At 42.7% G+C, this 20,625-nt stretch overlaps 1 protein-coding gene across 1 annotated transcript in view; it reads right to left on the bottom strand.

Annotated features, from left to right (window-relative positions):
- Positions 1-10,215: 10,215 nt before the first annotated feature.
- Positions 10,216-20,625, bottom strand: part of LOC119391495 (glutamate--cysteine ligase regulatory subunit) — a 37,366-nt gene continuing 26,956 nt past the window's right edge. Inside the window, exon 7 of the mRNA XM_037659175.2 lies at positions 10,216-19,625. Coding sequence (XP_037515103.1) covers positions 19,459-19,625 — 167 coding nt within the window. The 3' untranslated portion in view covers positions 10,216-19,458. The remainder of the gene's footprint in view (positions 19,626-20,625) is intronic.

Below are 20,625 nucleotides of genomic sequence, written 5' to 3' on the forward strand. Positions count from 1 at the left end.
ACGCCTGTCACATTTGGCGCAAATTTTAAATCCACACTGAAGGTACACACACTTTCGGAGCCTGTAAAATGCAAACCAGAGGCTTGATATGCATAATTATACCATAAGAATAATGAAAGAAAAAGGGAGGAAATGTTGCGGACGAAATTTAGATAATTAGGCTATTTCCTTTAGGAGACAACAATAAAGAGCGAGATGTTAAACAGAACAACTTTCCTGGATATTTGCCTTTGGCTTGTAAAATAAAAATGAAAGAGTGAGTAAAATATCTGTCCGCAACTCTTCCTCGATATACTAAAAAAAAGAATACAGTGCCGAAAACCCCGTGTAAATCTGACCAAATTTGGGCACGCTAGGGCTTCTGAAAGTGCGCATGTATTCTCTATGCGGGCTCGCACTGGTGAATTATTTTAAAGGCAAAGTTCGCCACTAATAATCGGTCGGAAGCACCCACGCATGCAGGACAATCAAATAACACAAACATCGAGTTTGTAATTTTTGTATGAAGGGTCCTATAAAAGCTCAGCGCACTTCTGTACCTTTCATCAACATTACGTGTCACCTCTGTGGCGTGCGCTGCCGAGCGTCGCTTTTCGTCCACTTTAATTCACAGAGTGGAATGGCTCATGAATTTTACATTGACATTTAAGGACGAATTGCTATTCATTCACCATTGTTCGAAAGAAGCAAGAAAAAAAAACAGGAAATATGAAGTGCATTTCAAGACAAACTCTTGTAAAAATTACAGTTCGCTATATCCGTGAAACATTAAAGAAACAAGAGAGCCGACACAAATATTTTTATATAGCTAATAGAATTTATTTCTCACATATCTTGTTTATGCACAAACAACCACAAGTCTGTTCCAAACATTTAAGACTCCTGCAACATTGTGCAGTGACACTAAAACAATACTTACTTTGCATTGCATAGGGTGTGGTTGTAAAGCGTGATTTGACCAGTAAGGCTACAGCAGTGCTTGTGGGATTGCATTATGCATGTGCTGGTGATAAATACAATTACAGCAATTAGTACAGTTTTGTAAGCATTAAAAAAAAGGACATCTCATGACATTTAGGAAATTTTCAGCATTTAACTGGTGCTCTTTCTCAGCATAAGAGCTTCCACATAAAGATAGTTTTAAAGAGATACAAAAACAGAACTGTTTGCAGCAAACAAAAACGCATCTGGCAATACCCTTTTTTTTATTCATTTTCCCATCTTTTGTCCCGCCTGTCAAGGCGAGCAGTTAATCACAAGTAATATAATGTTATACAGCGGTGTCCAAGAGGATGAAAACTGTAAAAATAAAGTGGACTGTAACAATCTAGGGCTCCAAAGCATTCTTTTGAGTGTGTTCATAGATAGGCCAGCATCCTGGTATTCAAATATGAGAAATAAAAAATGTGTTACAAAAGATAAGACAATAATGCAGCGCTTAACTGCAAATACAAGTGCAAGAAAAAAAGCAATTGCAAGTTGTGAAAGAACGAAAAAATACAGGCAGATCCCAAGCACTGTGCGAATTTATGTAATGCAAAGCAGACAGTGAGGAGCTAGCTGCATACACCACATTTTTTTGGATTTGAGACATATCAAGGAATTCATGCTGTTTGCTATTGCATGTTTATCATGCATGCATGCATATACAATCCGGTATATACCATGCTAATGACTCATGTCATGACATACCAATTTTAAGTTGATGAAATGGCTGCGAGCACAGCAAGACAGTGTCACGTAAACTATGCCGTACACGACATGCATGTCATTATTTGCATGTTGTGACCTGTCATTTGTTCATCTATTCATGTCATGCCATACAAATTTTGCTATATATGCAGTTAATGAAATGGCCATGAGCACACCAATACTGTTTAATGCGACGCATACCATAAATGACTTGCATGTCAAGATTTTCATGTGACGACCTGTCATTTATGTTCGGCATACACTCATGTCACGCTATAGCACATTTAGTATTGAAACGGCCACGAGCACACCAATACTGTGTCGTGTGAATCATGCCATACATGACTTGCATGTCATGATTTTCATATTACGAACTGTCGTGTATGTTCATCATACACTCATGCCACGCCATACCAATTCTGGTATATATATCCAGCCAACGAAACGGCCGTGAGTGCACCAGGACCATGGCACGCAAATCATGCCATACATGACATGTATGTCATGATTTACATGCTATGACCTGTTCATGTTCGTCACATTCATGTCACATCCTATTAATTTCGGTATACATCAAATGAACAAAATGGCCACAAGAGCATAAATTCGCAGGCAGCTAGATAGGTAGATGGATAGATAATAGATAGCTAGAAAAATACGCTCAAAGTGCCTTTTGTTCACTAAGAAACACTTCACATTTAAATGTGTTGAGCCGTAAACCAACTGCAGCACAAGAGAAGAAAAGTGGACTCAAGGCATTTGGCGAGATCTATGTATGAAGAGTAGCAAGTGGAATTGCTAGGTCTCTATGACCAATTTTTTTGCCTCTCAGATAGAACAAACTTAAAAGGGCCCTGTAACACCTTTACAACATGATCAAAAAATGCTGCTGATCAGTAGTCGAGGCTCCAGAGAACACGCAAGCCAAACATTATAGCGCAGCCCACGGCCTGGAAGTTACAATGAATTCACAAAGTCGGCTAGAAATCGTTCCCTACAACCCAAATGATCGCACAATATACACAATTTCACAGCCATTGGCTAATTTGAGCATCGTTGGCTGCATAGTTACCGTGACCGCCGCGGAAAGCCACCATGTGCACACGCACATGCTCGCAATCGCACTGAAAGTAAGCCGTGCGTTAGAAGAAAAAAAAAAGAAAGAAAAAGTGCTCAAGGTCATGATGTGCGCGTGACGTAACTTCTTTCCCTCTGCCATCCCTCCCTGCTTAGCTTCCAGCGCACTCGTCGGGGCGAGATAAGAGAGAAAGCAATTACAACGTGCGACAAATCTCTAGCTCCACTCGTACTTGACAGATTCTAAAAATGTTTGCAGCAGTCGATTCGCGAGGCAATAGACTCTTTTAATAAAGCCATTCGATGGTTACCTGGAAAAGTGTTGCAGGGCCCCTTTAAGGCATATTCTGGTGGTTGATTCAAAGTGCTATGGCAGCACTACAATGTTCATGTAAAAGAACATCTAGACATTATAGCTAGTACAGGTGTGCTTCTCCGATGATAGGGAAACAGGATCACCACTTTCATACCTGCTATGTTTTTTTTCTACCTGCAACATGCCTTTATGCTGCTTTTCACTGCAACAGCTATGCGGCCAATGCGCTCTCAAATGGCCACCCAAATTTGCCATTAAAAGTTTGGGAAAGTTATAAGCTTGAGTATACATCAGCAACAAAGTGTGCCATAATACTTTGAGAGATTTTAGTGGAAGGCTCTGGATTAACTTTGACCAAATAGCGTTCTTTAACATGCACCGAAATCACAATGCTGAGGTGTTTCTGCATTTTATCTCTGTCTTAAAACAGCCTCAAATCAGATACAAGCTCGTTATCAACAGTGAAATGACATAGCTGCTGAGCCACTTCGGTGTATCTTCACAACCTTGAGCAGACTGCATAATTAAAAAGCACGGAAGGTCAAACATCAGGGCCAGTAGAAAACTACCAACTTCCCTATACACCAAGCACTTCTGAGGTAACAGAGCCCACATACATGCAGACAAAAAAAAACTGCCATAATAATAATCATCATAATAAAACAAACTGGATTCCATCAGAAAAATTTGTCACTCAAGTACTCCAACAATGTCCAAGAATCTGGAGATCTTGCTAGAGAGAAAAGATGGAACATGAAGTAATATAAATGATCAAATGACATAAACGAGCTGTGTGGCTGCTTTCCATTAGAGAAAGAACAGCAGTTGGGCTGAGATAACGTAAAGACAATGTTACGTGGTCCAGGCACCACTTTGCCCATGGTATACTAGTCAAGATAAGCCAGGTGCTAGCAGTGGATGACAAGAAACAAAGAGAATCAAATTGAAGAGATCCTGACATCATGCTGGCCCTGGACTATCTCTCTGCTGATGCCAGTTTACAGTGGGAGAACAAGAGTGGGAGCTTGAGAGGGAGTAGTGCTAGCATGTGCCCAGATTCTTGTTCTGCACTGCGAACCCTCGTACTTCTGTGAAAGCACAGCAGCATGAGGAAGGGTGTGATACCAAAATCTGGTCTCTAAAGATAATGCTGGCTCAGATCTACGCATTCAAGCTGAAATTTTGCCGATATGACCCGAACTGAACACGGTAGAAACGAAAACATGTGCATTACTTAGCCCTACATTGTCCTATTTCAATCCGTGAGTACTGTACACTGCCTTCTATAACTTTCTGGAAAAAGAAAAGTGGCATCACAAGACTTTCTCTGTAGTGCAATAGCAACAAGGAAGCAGCAAAGTATGCTCCTGTCCGTAAAAGTGTGACTGTTTGATCACAGGATCGCGGTACAACCAATACAACGTGGCAAAAGGGCTCGCGAGAGTGTCTCCATTCGTCTGGTGGAAACTCGTTTTTGACCTGTAAACTGCAGGTCAAAAACACTAAACACTATCTACGTATATCCCTGAAGTATGCATGTGTGCATATAGCGCCTTATGTGATAACAAGCCATGGGTCTACAACAAAAACCACCACCGCATATGCTATAAGAGGCTTGAACGAGTTCCTTACTAAGCAACTTTGAGTACATGCGCCTGACTATAGAAATCGAAGCACCATTGGATGATGCACTGCTCTCACACTAGTGCTACTGACACTGGCTGTGGAGTTTCTGGCATAACTGCTTCTCAATGATAGCAAAGAGCATCCAAGGCAATGTGTAGGTCTCACCACGGCCGCTAAATAAAAAAGAGGTGCGGCCTGCCGAACGCTCTTTTGCGCTGGTGACAGCGCTAGTTCTTGCTCCCGCCGCCGCAGCGCTGCACAACGGTAAAGAAAACCCGCTCGCACAGGCGGCCAGCCGGCTGCGTGCATTCGTTTTAGTGGTCATTACAGTCGCCTCACGTTCACCTGTGATTGCATTTCGGCTATTTATGTGCAAGACACGCCAGATGACGTATCAGTGTGGTTTCCTTTACGGTTATTGCTACTATACGCGAGAAGGGCGTGCTCCCATGAAGACACACCTTTAAGCGTGCTGTACAGCGCCGCTGCCATAAGATAGATGGATGAACGTAAAATTTTGTTGACCAATCGTTCTTTTTTTTTTGCTCTACTGGGAAGAAAAGTGGCCCACTGCTGTTCGTTGATGTCCTCAGTCGTTTGAATGCTCAAGCTTTTGTTATCTGCGTGGACGACTTCTTCATTGCGGGGGGGGGTTTTTAGAGATGCACGATTACTTTCTGCTCTTCAAAATAAACTAGCGTGGCATGAAATATCTCCCACGTATATACTTGCTAACTGTGGTGTATATCTGCTTCACATTGCACTAATAAGTGCCATTTTTAAATGACACCAGATTCCAACATGAGTTGTTACCATAGAACTACATGCTGAAACGCAGTAAATGCAAACGTCTTGCTTACATATTGTGCCAAAATGGCAAGTTGTGCGAGTTGGGCCGTACTCACGTCCTTGAGAAACAGCGCAGATGAAAAACGAAAACAAGAAATGGCGGAAGACACACAGCGCTGCACAACGAACTGGAGGTTCATTGGGTTTTAACTGTCGCGTTTTAACGCAGTCTTCCACGGCAGGGCTGTGTAGGCAGCCGTCCAGTCCAGAGAATCCTTCAGCGTTTGACATAATTCGACTCGCCACGCTTTCTGTTTCAGCAACTTCTGCACACAAGGGATTGACAATTTCTTTTCTTGATCTTTGGCACTCGTGTAGTTAAAATTGTTTGCTGTTCGACATGGAAGGAGTAGGCAAAACACGAACAAGTGGACTACCTCTCAATGAGGACGCAGCTAGCTTGTAAGCTGGAAAAGATGAAAATATCGTCGGCACGGCTGTAGGTCGCAGCACCTTGCGCTCTGCCTTGAAGTCGTACTGCTTGAAGTGAACGAAGTGAATGTGCGACTTCTTCGCAGTTACCAATCTCCACCACGGCGACAGGTCTTGGGCATCGTATTTATTGTGAGATGTCCAGTCACATTAAGCACTCACTGATAGAACCAACGCAACGAAAAACTCGCACATTTTCTACCTCGTAAGCAAGCGTACGGCTGCTCATTTCCAGCAAGAGCGTTTGCTTGCGCTCGCCCGAACCAACGCGCCGAGCGTTCGCTTACTAGCGGCCGCGGTTTACCGATGTGCAGCGCCCCCGCGGTAGCGTCTCAAAACTCTGCATGTCACGCGTTCCCCCATTGAAAACGCACCCATTCGGCAGGCCGCACCTCTTTTTTATTTAGCGGCCGTGGTCTCACACTCAGCCTCACAAACCACGTCACGGTCTTGCATGCCATGACACAACAGATGTGCAGGCTTATGCCTGGCCAAACAGCACGCTTCAGAGGCAACACTTTTCCGACATCTGATTCCTGTACTACATGTACTTTGATGAGGCAAAATTGGCACCTGCCCATCTGTAACAAAAAACTACAACAAAATCCATAAAGATTTCTCACGCAAATTTTTGTCAATGAGAAGCTATCCTCTCTGAGAAATTCATATAGATTTTCTTGTAGGCTTAAAATAGTATTAAAACACTAAAACTCAAGACAGAGTACTCAGTTGAGATTTAATGTTTTAATACTCTTTTTATGCTTCTGAAAGCTTTGCAAGAACCTTCTGAATAGTAATTTATTTGCAAGGTTTTCTTGGGCAGAAAGCATTGTCAGTAGCCTCATGACTGGAGTGAAATTGAAACACTTGTGCATCACGATGAAAGGGGTAATGTGATGTGTGATAGGTCAGAGGCCCTATAGGTTCGCATTGTATGGTCATGGTGTTTTATATATTACTAGGAAAACGTCTAACAAATAAGAGTGAGGGAGATTAAATTATGTTGTGACTCATACGTAGCCTCACTGACATCATGGTTTGAGCATCGCATAGCATTATCTTTTGAATATCCTGCGACGTACTGCCTGGCATGCAGTACAAACTCTTCCAAAGTAAAAAAAATGATGATATTTAGTAGAGAATATGGGCAACTAGAAAACAACACCTCTTTTAACAGCACTTGCCCTCCAGAGCTACAACAACCTTTGAAAGGCTACAGCACTTTTGTTTTGAATACATGAGAAGATTGAATAAATTTTCATTTGACTAGTGTTCAGAAGTGATAACAGAAATTCAATCATGGGATTATGCAGATACAGAGTTCTTTTGTAACTAATGTATTAAATGTACTTATGGTGCACTTACAACAATGCGAAGTGGTTTTATTGAGCATAATGAAAAGCACAGATAAGATCCAAAAGTGTTTGCGAACATGTGCTTGTAAACTGGCACTGTACAAAGAATACTGTGCAGGGGCTCTATATCTATACAAAGAATTTCAAAATGCTCGTAGAGGTAGCCGCATGCTTTGTGGCAACATGGGTATTTCCATGATTTTGTCTGCATTATACTGTGTGATTTTAACTGCATTATACCGTGCAGGTAACGACTGATGAACAGAATAGTGCAACCAAAACGAGAAAGCGCTACGGAAATGCTGGGGCGAGTGAAAGCCACACAAAGTTCTCTGAACATGAAAAGATTGCGAAACTACACACGCATGCACCACTGAGATCGACAGGCCCCCTGAACCATTAATTTTAAAGCAAGGTGACTCAAGGAAGGCACTCCTTACAGAAAGCACCCAGAAAACACCCGCTCCACTTTACTTAACAACAACAACAACAGGTTGTTGCTAAGTAAAGTGTAGCAGGTGTTTGTTGACAATCAGGATAGTGGAAACAACACCTATGGTGCTTTTTTGACCAGGTACTAGTACTACTTTATTGATTGCTGACTAGCAACAGACATGAAAGTGAGATAAGCAATGCATAAACTTCGCATTCACATGCTGCACGTAAAAGTAGGACCAAAAGTGAGGTGCGCAATGGCAACCAATCATGCAAAAAAAAACTTCAATGTGATTTGTATAAACGTCAAAGCAGTGTTATGACCTCAGAAATATGCAACAAAGCGATGTGTGGAGCTCCCTCGCCATGCAACAGGAAAGACAAATAATTTCATACCTTATATTGTTAGGGAGTCGAAAACTAAATCTTCAGAATCTGAATCGCACAATTTTGTAAATTAGCACTAAATTTCTACCTACAACTTTGTAACACTCACACACTTCCACTTGCAATGCAAACACCATGGACTTTTTATTGCGATAGCAATTATATGGACAGTCTCGGCTGGATTTTGCCGTCGCCGCCGTCATGCACCGTATATGTATAAGTATGTATATATACATATAAAGGCCCCAAAGAAAAATAATTCAGAAAAATGCTTCCGAAGCGCGCAATCGAACCAGGGACCTCTTGCTCCGCAGCGAGCGGCGCTATCCACTACGCCAGGAAACGCAGATCCTCCACGTAGCCAGCGGCGAGCGTTATATACACACCCTTTAGCGCTGGACGGACTCAGAGACAGCAGGCGATAATAAGCGTTTCTTCATTACCAGCGAGGTGGCGCTAGGAGCCCGACGGGCGCATTTAAAAGTCGTCGGCAAGCTCGCTCGCTTCTTCTTATATTTGCGCATGGGAGAAGCTTGCCCTTCCGCTGTCTGCTCGCGCGGTTTTCTCGTGGCGAGGGGTAGAGGAATGTTTCACGCTTTCACCGTGATGTCCGCGCTCATGTTACGGCCCGTACGAATGTCACTCGAGCTCAGGGACGCCGCTAAACGAACAAACAGAAGATGAGCGCGAACGATCAAATGTCACAGCTCGACACTTGAAGCACGCTAGTTTCCTTTGCTGCTTCGGCCGGCTTTGCAACAGAAGCGCTGTTCAAACTGAGAGTATCCATTTGCGAGCCTCACTTCGTATATAGCATTAGTTCCTTGCTATCGCATTCATTGCTTCGCCCTTGCGGCGAAACTGCGACTTTTTTAAAAATCAAAGCTGCTCTTTTACACGCTGACTTTTCTTCCTTATTCAGCACATACTCATCCACAACTCCGTCCATGATCAATGACAACGTAACATCTGGAAGAAGCAATGAACCTTACAGACAACTGCCAACAATTTATATCAACACTCTCAGTCTAATAAAAAGAAAAAGCAGCATTCACTCGAACGAAATCGATATTTACAGCTGCACTAATCACCCTACAGACATTCAATTCACGAATAATCATCGTGTGGGATCGACAATCCTTTATAACAGGGGTCGGCAACCTGCAGCCCACCGGGTAGTATTACGCGGCCCCAGCACGACGTCACAACCCCCCTCCCCTTGTCAATTCCTATCTGAAGGCTGACATGGCAGTTTGGACCTGAAATGGGGTCAGACAGGAACAAAGGAAGATCGCTTCCAGCTTGGCATTGTCCCTTATCTTCACACTTAGCCAGATAACATCTTCATTTCGTTTCTTTGCACAGGTACAAAAAAAAAAGAGGGAAGAAAGATTATTTGTGAAAATTCTAGGTCAGGTAAGGACCTTAAACCAAGAAAAAGGGAAATTAGTATCCGGCATGCTCGCATACGTTAAGGCATTTGAGCTGAAACTCAACCTTTACCAACGGCAGGCTAGTGAGTATAATCGTTGTCCCTTCCATTTCTGCAAAAGTTTTGTGGGAGATACGAGCACAGCGTTTGCCACAGGAAAACTGTTAAATATTACGGAATTTAAAGAGGGAGTTCGAAGTTCGGTTCTCTGATATTCAAAAACATTCGAGTAGCATGTGATTCTTTCAGAATCCTTTAAAGGTGGGCATATGTACCAGTTGGAACTGGATGATCTGCAAACAAACGATGAGCTCAAAGACACATTTGATGCGAAAGACAGTGTGAAGTTTTACGCTGGACTTGTGAGACTCAAAGTTTTCAAGTTTGAAGAAACTAGCAGCAGCCTTAATAACAGTGCTCAGCAGTACACATGTCTGTGAACAGACTTGCTCGAGAATGAAGTTCAAACTTGCATTCCTGACTAACCGATGAAGACGTCCACGAATTCCTGCGTCTGTCGGTGAGCAACCTTGATGAAGGTATGTGCGAGTTGACTAGAATGTTCAGCACCCAAAGGTCGCATGGCAAGTTTTTTTTTTGTGACCTTTGAGAGCGCATTCAACCTTGTGACATGCATGCTGAAAATTAACATAATTTCTATTGCAGTTTTGTACATTATTGTCAATTCGCAGAATTTTTTTTCTTTGCCTGCAAGCCCCTACCCTCTCCCCCCGCTTTGTCGTGTGGCCCCTGCCGTGTCGGCTTTATGCAACTCTGCCCTCCACCTCAAAAGATTGCCGACCCCTGCTTTATAACAATTCATTTCTGAAGTCACCATCACAAAATTTTCGGTAATCTTTAAAATAAGGAACAATAAAGGCAAATATTATGTTACACTGACAAATTATTACTCTCAAGTGTCAAAAATGTCACTTTTGCATACAAACAGTTTATGTAAGTACAAAGACGATGTAAACGCAACTGCGGTTGGCATTCCTACTATTGCACTACCCTAGAATGTCCAGTTAATAATATGTGCATTACAACACAGTGTATAGGGCCTTACACATAAGAACATAAGAAGGAAAGGCACAACTTGGCCAATTTTATTGAACCTATGCACAGAACCGATGGCAAACACCTCTTAAACTTACAACGCGTGGGTCAATGTTATCGATTTGGACTTTACACGGAACCTCACGACAACGCTGACAGCGAAAACATGCCTGAAGTGTTCATACAACTGCTATTGCAATAAAACTGTGGCCTCATGCTTAGCGACATAAAGCCACGACAACCGTGCTGTGGCCACAGTGGGTAACCGTCAAAGCACACAGTGCTGTGTGCATTTTCTGTGCTGCATCTACACTCACTTGCTCAGGCAATCTGCAGCCCCTCAACTGCCATGTTCCAACAGTCTATCTTGCTAATCATTTCACAGTACTATGGAATGCTGCAAAAGTCATTAAGGAAAGCTTCAAACCTGTATTATAAAAATAATTTGGTCTAGTAGTGGTAATCCAGCTTTCTTATCACCACTGCAACTCATTCAAGCTCGAATTTATTTGTTTTACACATCTGTGGTGCTACCGCAGTGCTCCAAAGTGACCTGTCGCATCACTCCATAAATGCACGTAAAATATTTAAAATTACGAGTGTGAACTAAGCGTCGCATTCGTCACAGTTAAATTAAATTTGAAAACCGAGCATTTGACAGTTTTCTTCCACCTGCAGCAACATGAATATCAACTAGAAGAACATTTGAGGGCGCATTCACTTGGCATCCTTTAATAGCTTAGAAATGTAGCACTTATGATTACACCTGGCAAACATAAAAAAAGAAACAGAGAAAAGCAGAGCTTTCTCCCAAAAACAAAATGCTCACATCCCGGTCCATCTTTATATCCTTAACTCTGTCACTGCAAACAGAACTTGTGAGGCCCCGAGTGCTCCACACATTAGGAAACTTGCATTTCATCTCGAGTAGAAAGAACCCGCCACTACCCCCAGAAAATGGAGAAATTCTGTGCCACCCGAAAAGGCTGTCATGAAAGGCTGGGGAACAACAAGTGGCTCTGCCACAATTTTATGAAGCAAGCAGCTTGCATGCTGTAGCATACATGCACAGTTTGCCACCATTCATTCAAAGGGACATGGGTCATGCAAGATGCACCCGATTAGCGAATCTACTGTAATTTTGGTGGCCTTTGCAGAGTTCACTTTAAAGGGACGGCAAAAAGAACTATATGTTGAGCTAAATATTTGTAAATAAGATTCTTTAATAAGAAAAAGTCCATTCTTACTAAGTGGGCTTGACAGGGCAGAAACGACGAACAAAAAACAGGTGGTAATGCCTTTTTAATTTTTTATTGGCAAAAATGAGCTACTTGGCGTTGTAAAGGAGCCAATAGCTGAACTTGGCAAGGTTACAGAGCCTCTAGCCTGCCACCATGCCCTATATGCAAGAAAATACTTTGAAATATGTGATGTATGTGCCAGCACTGAGGTTTTCAGGTGAAATTCAAAGAAAAAAAATTAATGTGATTTTCTTTTCTCGGACTCAACCACCTATTTGAACTAAACAAAATTTTCAGAGTACTATTTTAACAACTCAAAACCGACTTAATGTTTTCCTTTAGTGCCACATTAATTCCTAGCAGTTTTTTCTGAGGCATTTCCCTTGCGAGTTCAGAAATCTTGCAGGCAACAATGCGGCACAATGAAAATGCTAGTGGATCAATGAAAGGAAGTCCAAGTGTCATGTTCCAATGAATGCTGTGGTACGCTGCATGAGATGAGATCAACTAAGACCAATGACATTTCTGGGTGTCCGATCCAAGCATTACCTGTGAGCTTATATAAAGTGGCTCTGGCAGGACAGCTGAAGAATTCATAGGGTGAAAGCCAATGCAGAAATGATAATGACCCCAACAACACAAGACCAAATAAAGGTTATCGTCTGAAGACATCACTGTGCAGAGATCTCTTTTCAATGTTCTTGCAGTTAGTGCCGTGTCTGCGCCAGTCACCTATCAGAAATTTTGTTACATCTTGCTCAGATAAATATCATATTTTCTTAAGGTTGTATCATGCTGTAAATGATTCAAAGAGTACCAAATAAGCACGGTTACCCCATTTCCTAGCTCGCATTTGCCATTTATGGTAACATTAACAAGAAAACTCTTAGCAGACAGACGTGACGAATAGCATCATATGTTAAGAGGGAACTTCGGAGGACTGCCTTAAATTAAGAAATTTGCGATATTCAATCTGCAACTGATACAGCAGTAATCACAGAGATCATGTCAGCTCTGTGGCATAGTGTGACAAGCACAACGTGATATGGCATCAGTGTGACATAGCATTCTTAATAGGAAAGTGGCAAGCTCTCATTTTTCAAAAAAAAAAAAAAAGGGAAACGCAACCAAGCCAGGTGATGATTATTGTTTTGGGACAAAAAGACTCCTTCAATGGTTCAACCATTTTATGAGTGTGGAGTTCCAAGGTGCAGCAAAAGGAGTTTTTAAAACCCAATAAAGCAGACACCTGTTAACCCTTTGCGGGGCAGTGGGACTCATATGTCCCACTTTTTCCTTTGCCACGTTCTAACTTTTTAGATTAAAACCACTGAATCGATCACTTCCAGACTTTTAGTGCAGCCGCGTGGATGTTCTAGAAAGCGGTTTTGGTAGTTGTTTTTATGGTATTCGCAAGGCGCCAGCAGATAGCCGTGTTCCAAACGAACCATTCCGCTTGCACGCGCTGTATCCTTTTTCCATCAGATTCTGGCGCGCTCTCCACCAGATTCAGCATGAGCGGTATGCTTGAAAAGTTCATTTCATACTCACGAGTTCCTAAATGTGCTATTATAGTGGTCTTATTCGTTCCTACCCATACAGTTTCCTAAAAAATTTGTGCAGTGCAAAGTTGACAACCTTTCAGTGATATATCTCCGAAAGCGTAGCCAGTCTAACATTGTGTGCAACTGATTTCAGTATTCAATTTTCATTCTGCTTCACGCAGGGAAGTCTCTTCCAGTGGAAGAAGCAGCTGAGCTTCCTCCATGGACAAAAATTAGACTGTTGCAGGCATGCCCAGTACCCACATCTGCTGCTTGAGTGCTGTTAGCAAGTGGATGTACCATGGATATTTAGTTGAGTATTTTTGGTTTTGGTTTTTTTTTGTAATAGAGAGTAGGTGTTTGTAGGCTCTGTACTTTGTAGTTAATAAGGCAGCAGCAACTTTGCATAAAAAAATAAAAGTACTTTTTTTTTCTGAAACAACTGTCCTTCAGTGGTCAGTGGGACACATATGTCCCACTTTTTCCCCATAACCCTTAACAAAGGAGAGCAAAAATTTTGTACATATTATAAGAAGCTGATAGAAATGACAATGCCGCCCTTAATAGGTGGCATGCGTTGTTCGTAACATTATGCCCCATAAAGGGTTAATTTAACGCAGGTTAATTTGATCAGAAATTGAGGAATCCAGCTGGTGTCCTGCATTTATGTGGAAGAATGTTAATTACTTGGATCCTAAAGATGCTCCTCACCTATTAATTAAAACCTCACATGTCAGCATGCGAACACTGACCACAATGGTCTTGCTACGGTGCAGTGTCTGCTAGTGGCTGCTGAAGTCAGTTTATTCTGAAAAGTAGACACAGACTTGAATCTTTTATCGAGAAGACAATTGTATAAGTATAAATCTCCACTGTGTTCAAAAAGCCAAGGACTTAACATGGCAAGTTTTGATGACTTTTATTAAGCCAGTGTGGCCCAGACATGGAAAAAAAAGAAATAACACCTTTGAAATCCTCGACACCACACTGATGGCCCACTGTAAGGGTTATGGCTAAGGCTCTGTGTTTTCGTATAAAAAACACTCGCCGGTAAAATTTTTCACAATTAGGATTTATCCGATAAACTCAGATTTTAACGGCCAATACGCATCTGTTTCATTATTTATCGAAAGGGCATGTTCTAAGTGGTATTGATACATCGACTGGTTTGGCCGATATAAACTTTACCTCATGTCGGTATGTCGTAGACAGCACCCATCGCACGTTTAACAAAGAGCTTGACACGCACAGAGCGAGATACGTCAACACATGCAAGTCCCCGGAAGAGCGAGACGACGTTTTAATATACGGTCCCCTGGCAGCACTGGGCCGCACCAGACGATATCGATTATACGGACCTCGTAAAGTATGTTGCATTAAATTCCTTAGATTTTTCCCTTCTTGCCTAAGTATCGACAACTGCCTCCTTTCCCGGCCCTCTCTCACGCACAGCCAGCGTCTGCCGCCATTTTCTTCCCAACTTGGAAGATTTACAAAGCCACGTACATCTAAGTACATTAGCCACACATCTTTCAGCGGACAATATGCTAGCGTGACGGGCCTTTCTCCTCCCGCCAACCCCCCGTCATTAGTGAGCGGGGCACGCGTTTTACCAAGTGCTTGAAAAGCGTTAGGAAGAACATGGCTACCGAAAACGAGTGTTAGCCAATGAGATTCCTCGGCGGCGCTTCTATGGTTGTCGGTACTTAAGAAAGAACAGGGAAAAATCTAGGGACTTTATGTTGCATCTATTACAGCAAGCTTTAGGTTGTATTACGCACAAATGTAGGTGTTTTGTGTTAAGCATTTGTGCTTTGTGTATATGTGTTTTGTGCGTTCAAACCTTCCAGACAACTAAAATACACTTCGTGTGTCCTGATGTTCTTGCGTTCATTGTTTTTCAGTTCATTTAAGATATTGGGGTATTGAGAATAATGCAAAATTAAACTCCGAATTTGTGAGAATGAGGGATTTACGAAAGATTAACTCCGATAAACGCCGAATTACTGCCAAAAAATGAACTCCGAAAAACACCCTCCGAATTTCAAGAAACATAAACCCCGAAAACACGGAGCCCTAGTTATGGCACAGTATGGAAATGCAACACTGGATTAATTTTCTTTTGCATTAATGGACCTATGATCGTAAAATTAAGGACAGAGATTTCAAAGAATAACTTAACAGACAAGCTGATTCTGTGTCCCTTCAATGATTGCTATGGCTTGACTTCAGTTCAAAAATAAAGATGTGCTTATAAAAACATTTTTGTTGCCTCTGCTAAATAGGGCAGTGGTGGGCTTTATAGTAGTCATGTTTTTTCCTGTGCACATTTGAACTGTGCACTTATTTCATGTCGATTGCACTCACACATGCACAGCCTTGTAGGCACATATTTATTGGATTAAATCATCTTCAATTTCACAAAAGCTCTTTAGCAAGAGTATTGAGGCCAGCTCCATGTTGGAGAGCCAAAAGCTTTTGGATATCGTCTACCAAAAAGAAAAATTCACTGTGACAACTTTAATTAGCACTGTGCATCCATAGATCCATAAAGGCATGGCAATTTTTTCCCCTAGTTTTGTCTAATCAACTCCTAAAACTGCGATGAGGAATGATGCCACGAGAGCTGGAGATGGCGCACAATGGTTTTTGCCCTTAGACCAAAATAATGTATTCCAGAACCTCACTACAAAGAAATTCCTGCCTCAACGAAAAATTATCAATTCTCTGTCAGCCCCCCCCGCCCCCCCCCATAATTTCCTCACAAAGGATACTTCTCTTTGAAGCATTTTCACTTCTATGCAACTTTCGCGAACCAGTCGGATACGAAAAGGGTGCCTTGTCAGGACTGTGCCAAAATTCAACGACCGCTTGACAAGTTCGTGGAGGTTCACAACTCTCTTCCTGGTGCGGCCACAGCACGGAAGCCATCCTTTCATCTTTTCACTATCAAGTGCATGTCCACATTACTGTTTCACAACCATGGTGCTAATCCAGACTATATTTTCATGCAGTCATCACGACCATGCAGTTCTGAAGGCTTGCTGCCAGTGTGGTGTCATATATGACCATAAGTGCAAGAAAGAAGGCTATAAAGGCGTAAATATGTGTGACGTATTACAGCTTTCTCATCGTCCCGCTAATGACTGTGGCGGTGTGGAATCCACCACTGTGTTTTGGTTGGTTGTTAGTGCCCCTTATTGTCATAAAGTGCCTGTGCAATGGCACAGAAGAAAATTAGGGAAGATAAAAAAGAAAGAGGCAAAACCAAAGAGCCTTGTAGCATGTACTTGGAGAGAGAGAAATGGCGCCATTGTGAAGGGAGCCATGGAAGAAGCCCCCATTTAAACAAGGGATTCTGGCTGATACCTTGTGTTCTCGAGCCTAAGCATTTAATTCAATTAGATTAAATTGAAGGTGAATGAACAGCAGTCAACCGTATCGTTTTAGTCACTGCCCAGTCACAAGACAATTTGACGGTTCCATCTTCACTTAAAGGGATACTGAACAAAACTTTTACTGCCGAGATTTCCAGCCCAATTGAAAGCTTGGGTGCTGAAATTGGTTAACACAACCTTGCTTTCAGGCCAAAACTAGAGAAAAAGGGATTTAATGTGTTTTTTACGAATTGCTGTGTCTAATGGCCACAACGTGAGCTAGAGGAGGAGACGTTTAATGCCTCCGAAAATGAGCGTGCCAACCATGCCAGCTGTCACCCGGGTCTCTCAACCCGCTCCGCTCCCACTATGGTTCCGACAACCAGTACAAACAGCACCGGCAGCCAACAATGCACTCTGGTGGGGCACTTGCCTTTGTGGGAGGGGGAGAGCGGGATGCAAGTGAGAGGTGGAGAAAGGGAAGTGGCAGGACGGGAAAGTGTTCGCCCTGCTTCTACCACGAAGATGCTTGACATGAGGGCCGTCAATGTACAGCTTCGCACAAGCTGGCGTGCAGCCACTATGCGCTCACAATCCTCCAAAAATACAGCCAACTGTTCAAAAGTATGTTAAATCAACCTGCACTGGAACAGTTGCATCTACCGAGTGAAATTTCAATGTTTTAATCATTTCTTTTTATTTTTGTTCAGTATTCCTTTAAAGAATTGTAGGCTATACATGTTCGCCTCATCTCATCACACTAAAACATAACAACATAATAATGCCAGCAGCTTATCCATAATTTTTGGCTGCCACACAGCATACACAATGTACACAAGATGAAGATGACAGGTCAAGTTAGTTACACAGTGCTAGCATTTTCATTGTGCATACATGTTGTGATCCTCATCAGAGTTGCCAGTTCCCCCTGTAACAAACGGCTTTGAGTTGTTTTTTTTCACTGAGTAGCTTGTAGAATTAATTATCCAGTTGCTTGCTGTGTATTTTTGGGCTCATTCACGTTTTCATTGCAAATATAGTTGTTTTAGCACCCACATGTTCACTAATAGCACATTTGCCGATAACTTCATGTAGTTGGCGTTGAAATCAAACATACGTTCGGGCAGTCAACAAGTAACGTTATTCATGCAATGGTAAACGTGCGATGAAAAGAGTGGAGACTAAGCTGGGGACTATGTTAAAAATGTCAATATGTACTTCCGTAAAATCCCGAGCAAGCAGCCCTCTCCCTTCTTCAGGAGATTTCAAATATGTGCCTCCTTCTCCTCTCCTACCATTTTCACTGTTTCATTCACTGTTTTTATTCGCCTGACGAGGACGAATGGAAACAGTGAATGCATACGTATTCAATAAAGAATTTCATTAGAAGCCCGGGAGTGCATTCTTTATTTTTAGCAGCTCTTCCGTCGCCATCTTGAATTCTTATCCATGACCGAGTGAGGGCCCCCCCTCCAAATCTTCTTGGATTATCCTTCACCGTAGGCAGGGGCTTGCTTGGGATTTTACGACAGTTGTGCATATTTTTGCTGTGCAAAATGATTAAAGTTATTTTTTTCCCTTCCCTTTGTATTTCAGCCACATTTTTATTATAATTAAAAAGATATTTTCAAGAATGAGAGAATTTGGTAAACTACCGCTTCTTTTGGGCTTATTCACAAAAGTTGCACTGCTTTTTTTGGGCTTCTTTTCGGATGATTATTTCCATGTTAGCCTGGTGGCATCTGGCAACTGTGATCCTTATATTAAACGCACCAGACTGTTGTGCATCATACTACTGTTTGCAAGGGTATTTGCAGTACATAACAATAAACTCTCAGCTAAATTTTTTGCCCTGGATTAAACAGATAAAGAAAAAAACATATCTACACGTAAGTTTTGCTGCAGCATGTGGAGGCGACTGATATGAACCTTTGCTTTCGACCCACCCCCCCTCTCCTAGAGCAAGTGCCAAACTCATTGGTCCACTAAAAATGTTGATGTGTATATAACACCATGCCATAAAAAACTTTTTTTCCCTACTAAAATAGTTAACAGGATGGCCACATTTGCATATGTGATGCCACAGCAGAAGTTCCTACTACAGCTACGCTTCCAAAACAATTTCACAGATGAAAGTCTGCACCAGTCTAACATTCAGGCTTTTCATGTAGCCTCTCTCACACTTTACCAATTGCTATTCCTGAGTCAATATAACTCGATGGGAAGCATGCCGATATATTTAACCAGGCACACAAATACACCAAACATGCGCAATCTTGAGATTTGTACGATGACTATCACGCTTATCTATGCAGAAAAGTGGTGTTAAAATAAGAATGACATAAAACCCTTGCTCCAACACAATGGAATACCTGGCTTTGGAAAAAAGAAAAAAAAAAAAGATGCACACACACCTTCCAATCCCTGTTCTCCATTTTCCGTCCCTGTCTTTCACACATATATCCATTGCATCAGCGGAGGAGTTTCTGTCACAAGCCAAACCTTCCTTGTGAAAGCTCAGGGTTGGGTTGCACAGTCTTGTAGACTTTTGATCCGAGGAGAATTGCTTGTACAGCACCTCGATTACCCAATGCTACAGTCCAGTCTCGTGCCTGTGGCTAGACGAGACTTTTTGATCACTATGGCTCCTTGACGAGGCTGGCAACGTAGCCTTTGCTCTGCAGGAAGCCTCGACACTTGACAAGCACCGAATAGCGGGCCACCCAGGGTGCCGACCAGTGGCAGATGTCCTCCTCTGCCACATAGCCCTTGAGCAGGCGGGCCATGCCCTCATGGTCAAGCAGCACTGCGTGTACAAAACAATAATAATTATTCGGGCTCTACGTGCCAAAACTACGACACGATTATGAACGATTATGAGGGATGCCTTTCTTTACGTGCATTGATATTGTGCAGTACAAGGGCCTCTAGTATCTCGCCTCCATGGAAATGCGATCACCGCGGTCGGGATCGAGCCCACAAAGTAGCGGAGCACTTAAAGAACACTAAAGGCAAATATTAAGTCGACGTTGATTGTTGAAATAGCGATCCAGAAACCTCGTAGTGCTACTTTTATGCCAAGGAAGTGCTCATTTTGAAATAAAATCACGTTTTAGTGGTCCGCATCGCGTTAGCGCACTTCAAATCACCCGCCTGAAATCAGACTTTTATACGTCACTGCTGCCGTGCCCAACGTTGCCCGCCTTTACTGCGCGGCCGCCGACACTAGTAGCAGCCGAGCGAAAGTACCTGGACCCACAGCAGCAACAACGGCTATCGAAGCCATTGAAGCCTGCCGCAATCGCCGCAATGAATGTGGACGGAGAACTTGACAACGAGACATGGGCTCGCGACACTGGGCTCCAATTCAGCGAGAGGGTTCATTCCACGGCACCCAGTGAAAAGACACATCGGTTTCCTTGCTGCAGCACTGGCGTTGTGCACCATTCGGGCATCCGGCAATATCACACGCATGCGGCATTTTGTCGAACTTTCTGTTAGAGCAACTTTCACGAGAGCGCAAAACACACGAGGCAGTAGGCGATCCTGAAACTACCACTGAGACGCGACCGCATGAGCAAAGCAAGGCGCCGGGCGAAGCGCAGTTCGGCGAAAACGCAACCTTTGAACCACGCGCACCGTTCCCCATGGCAACACCACAGAGGTTCTTTTTTCCATAAATCAAACAGAAACAAACAAGCAGCATTTTATTACATCTCTTGATGCACGGAAGGTTCTTTTTTCATTGCAGCTAGTTTGATTACTAGTGATTTATTGTAGGCAGACTCTCATACGTCATCCGGATC

This window comes from Rhipicephalus sanguineus, chromosome 1 (genome assembly GCF_013339695.2).
Source record: "Rhipicephalus sanguineus isolate Rsan-2018 chromosome 1, BIME_Rsan_1.4, whole genome shotgun sequence".
In the NCBI taxonomy this organism is placed as follows: Eukaryota; Metazoa; Arthropoda; class Arachnida; order Ixodida; family Ixodidae; genus Rhipicephalus; species Rhipicephalus sanguineus.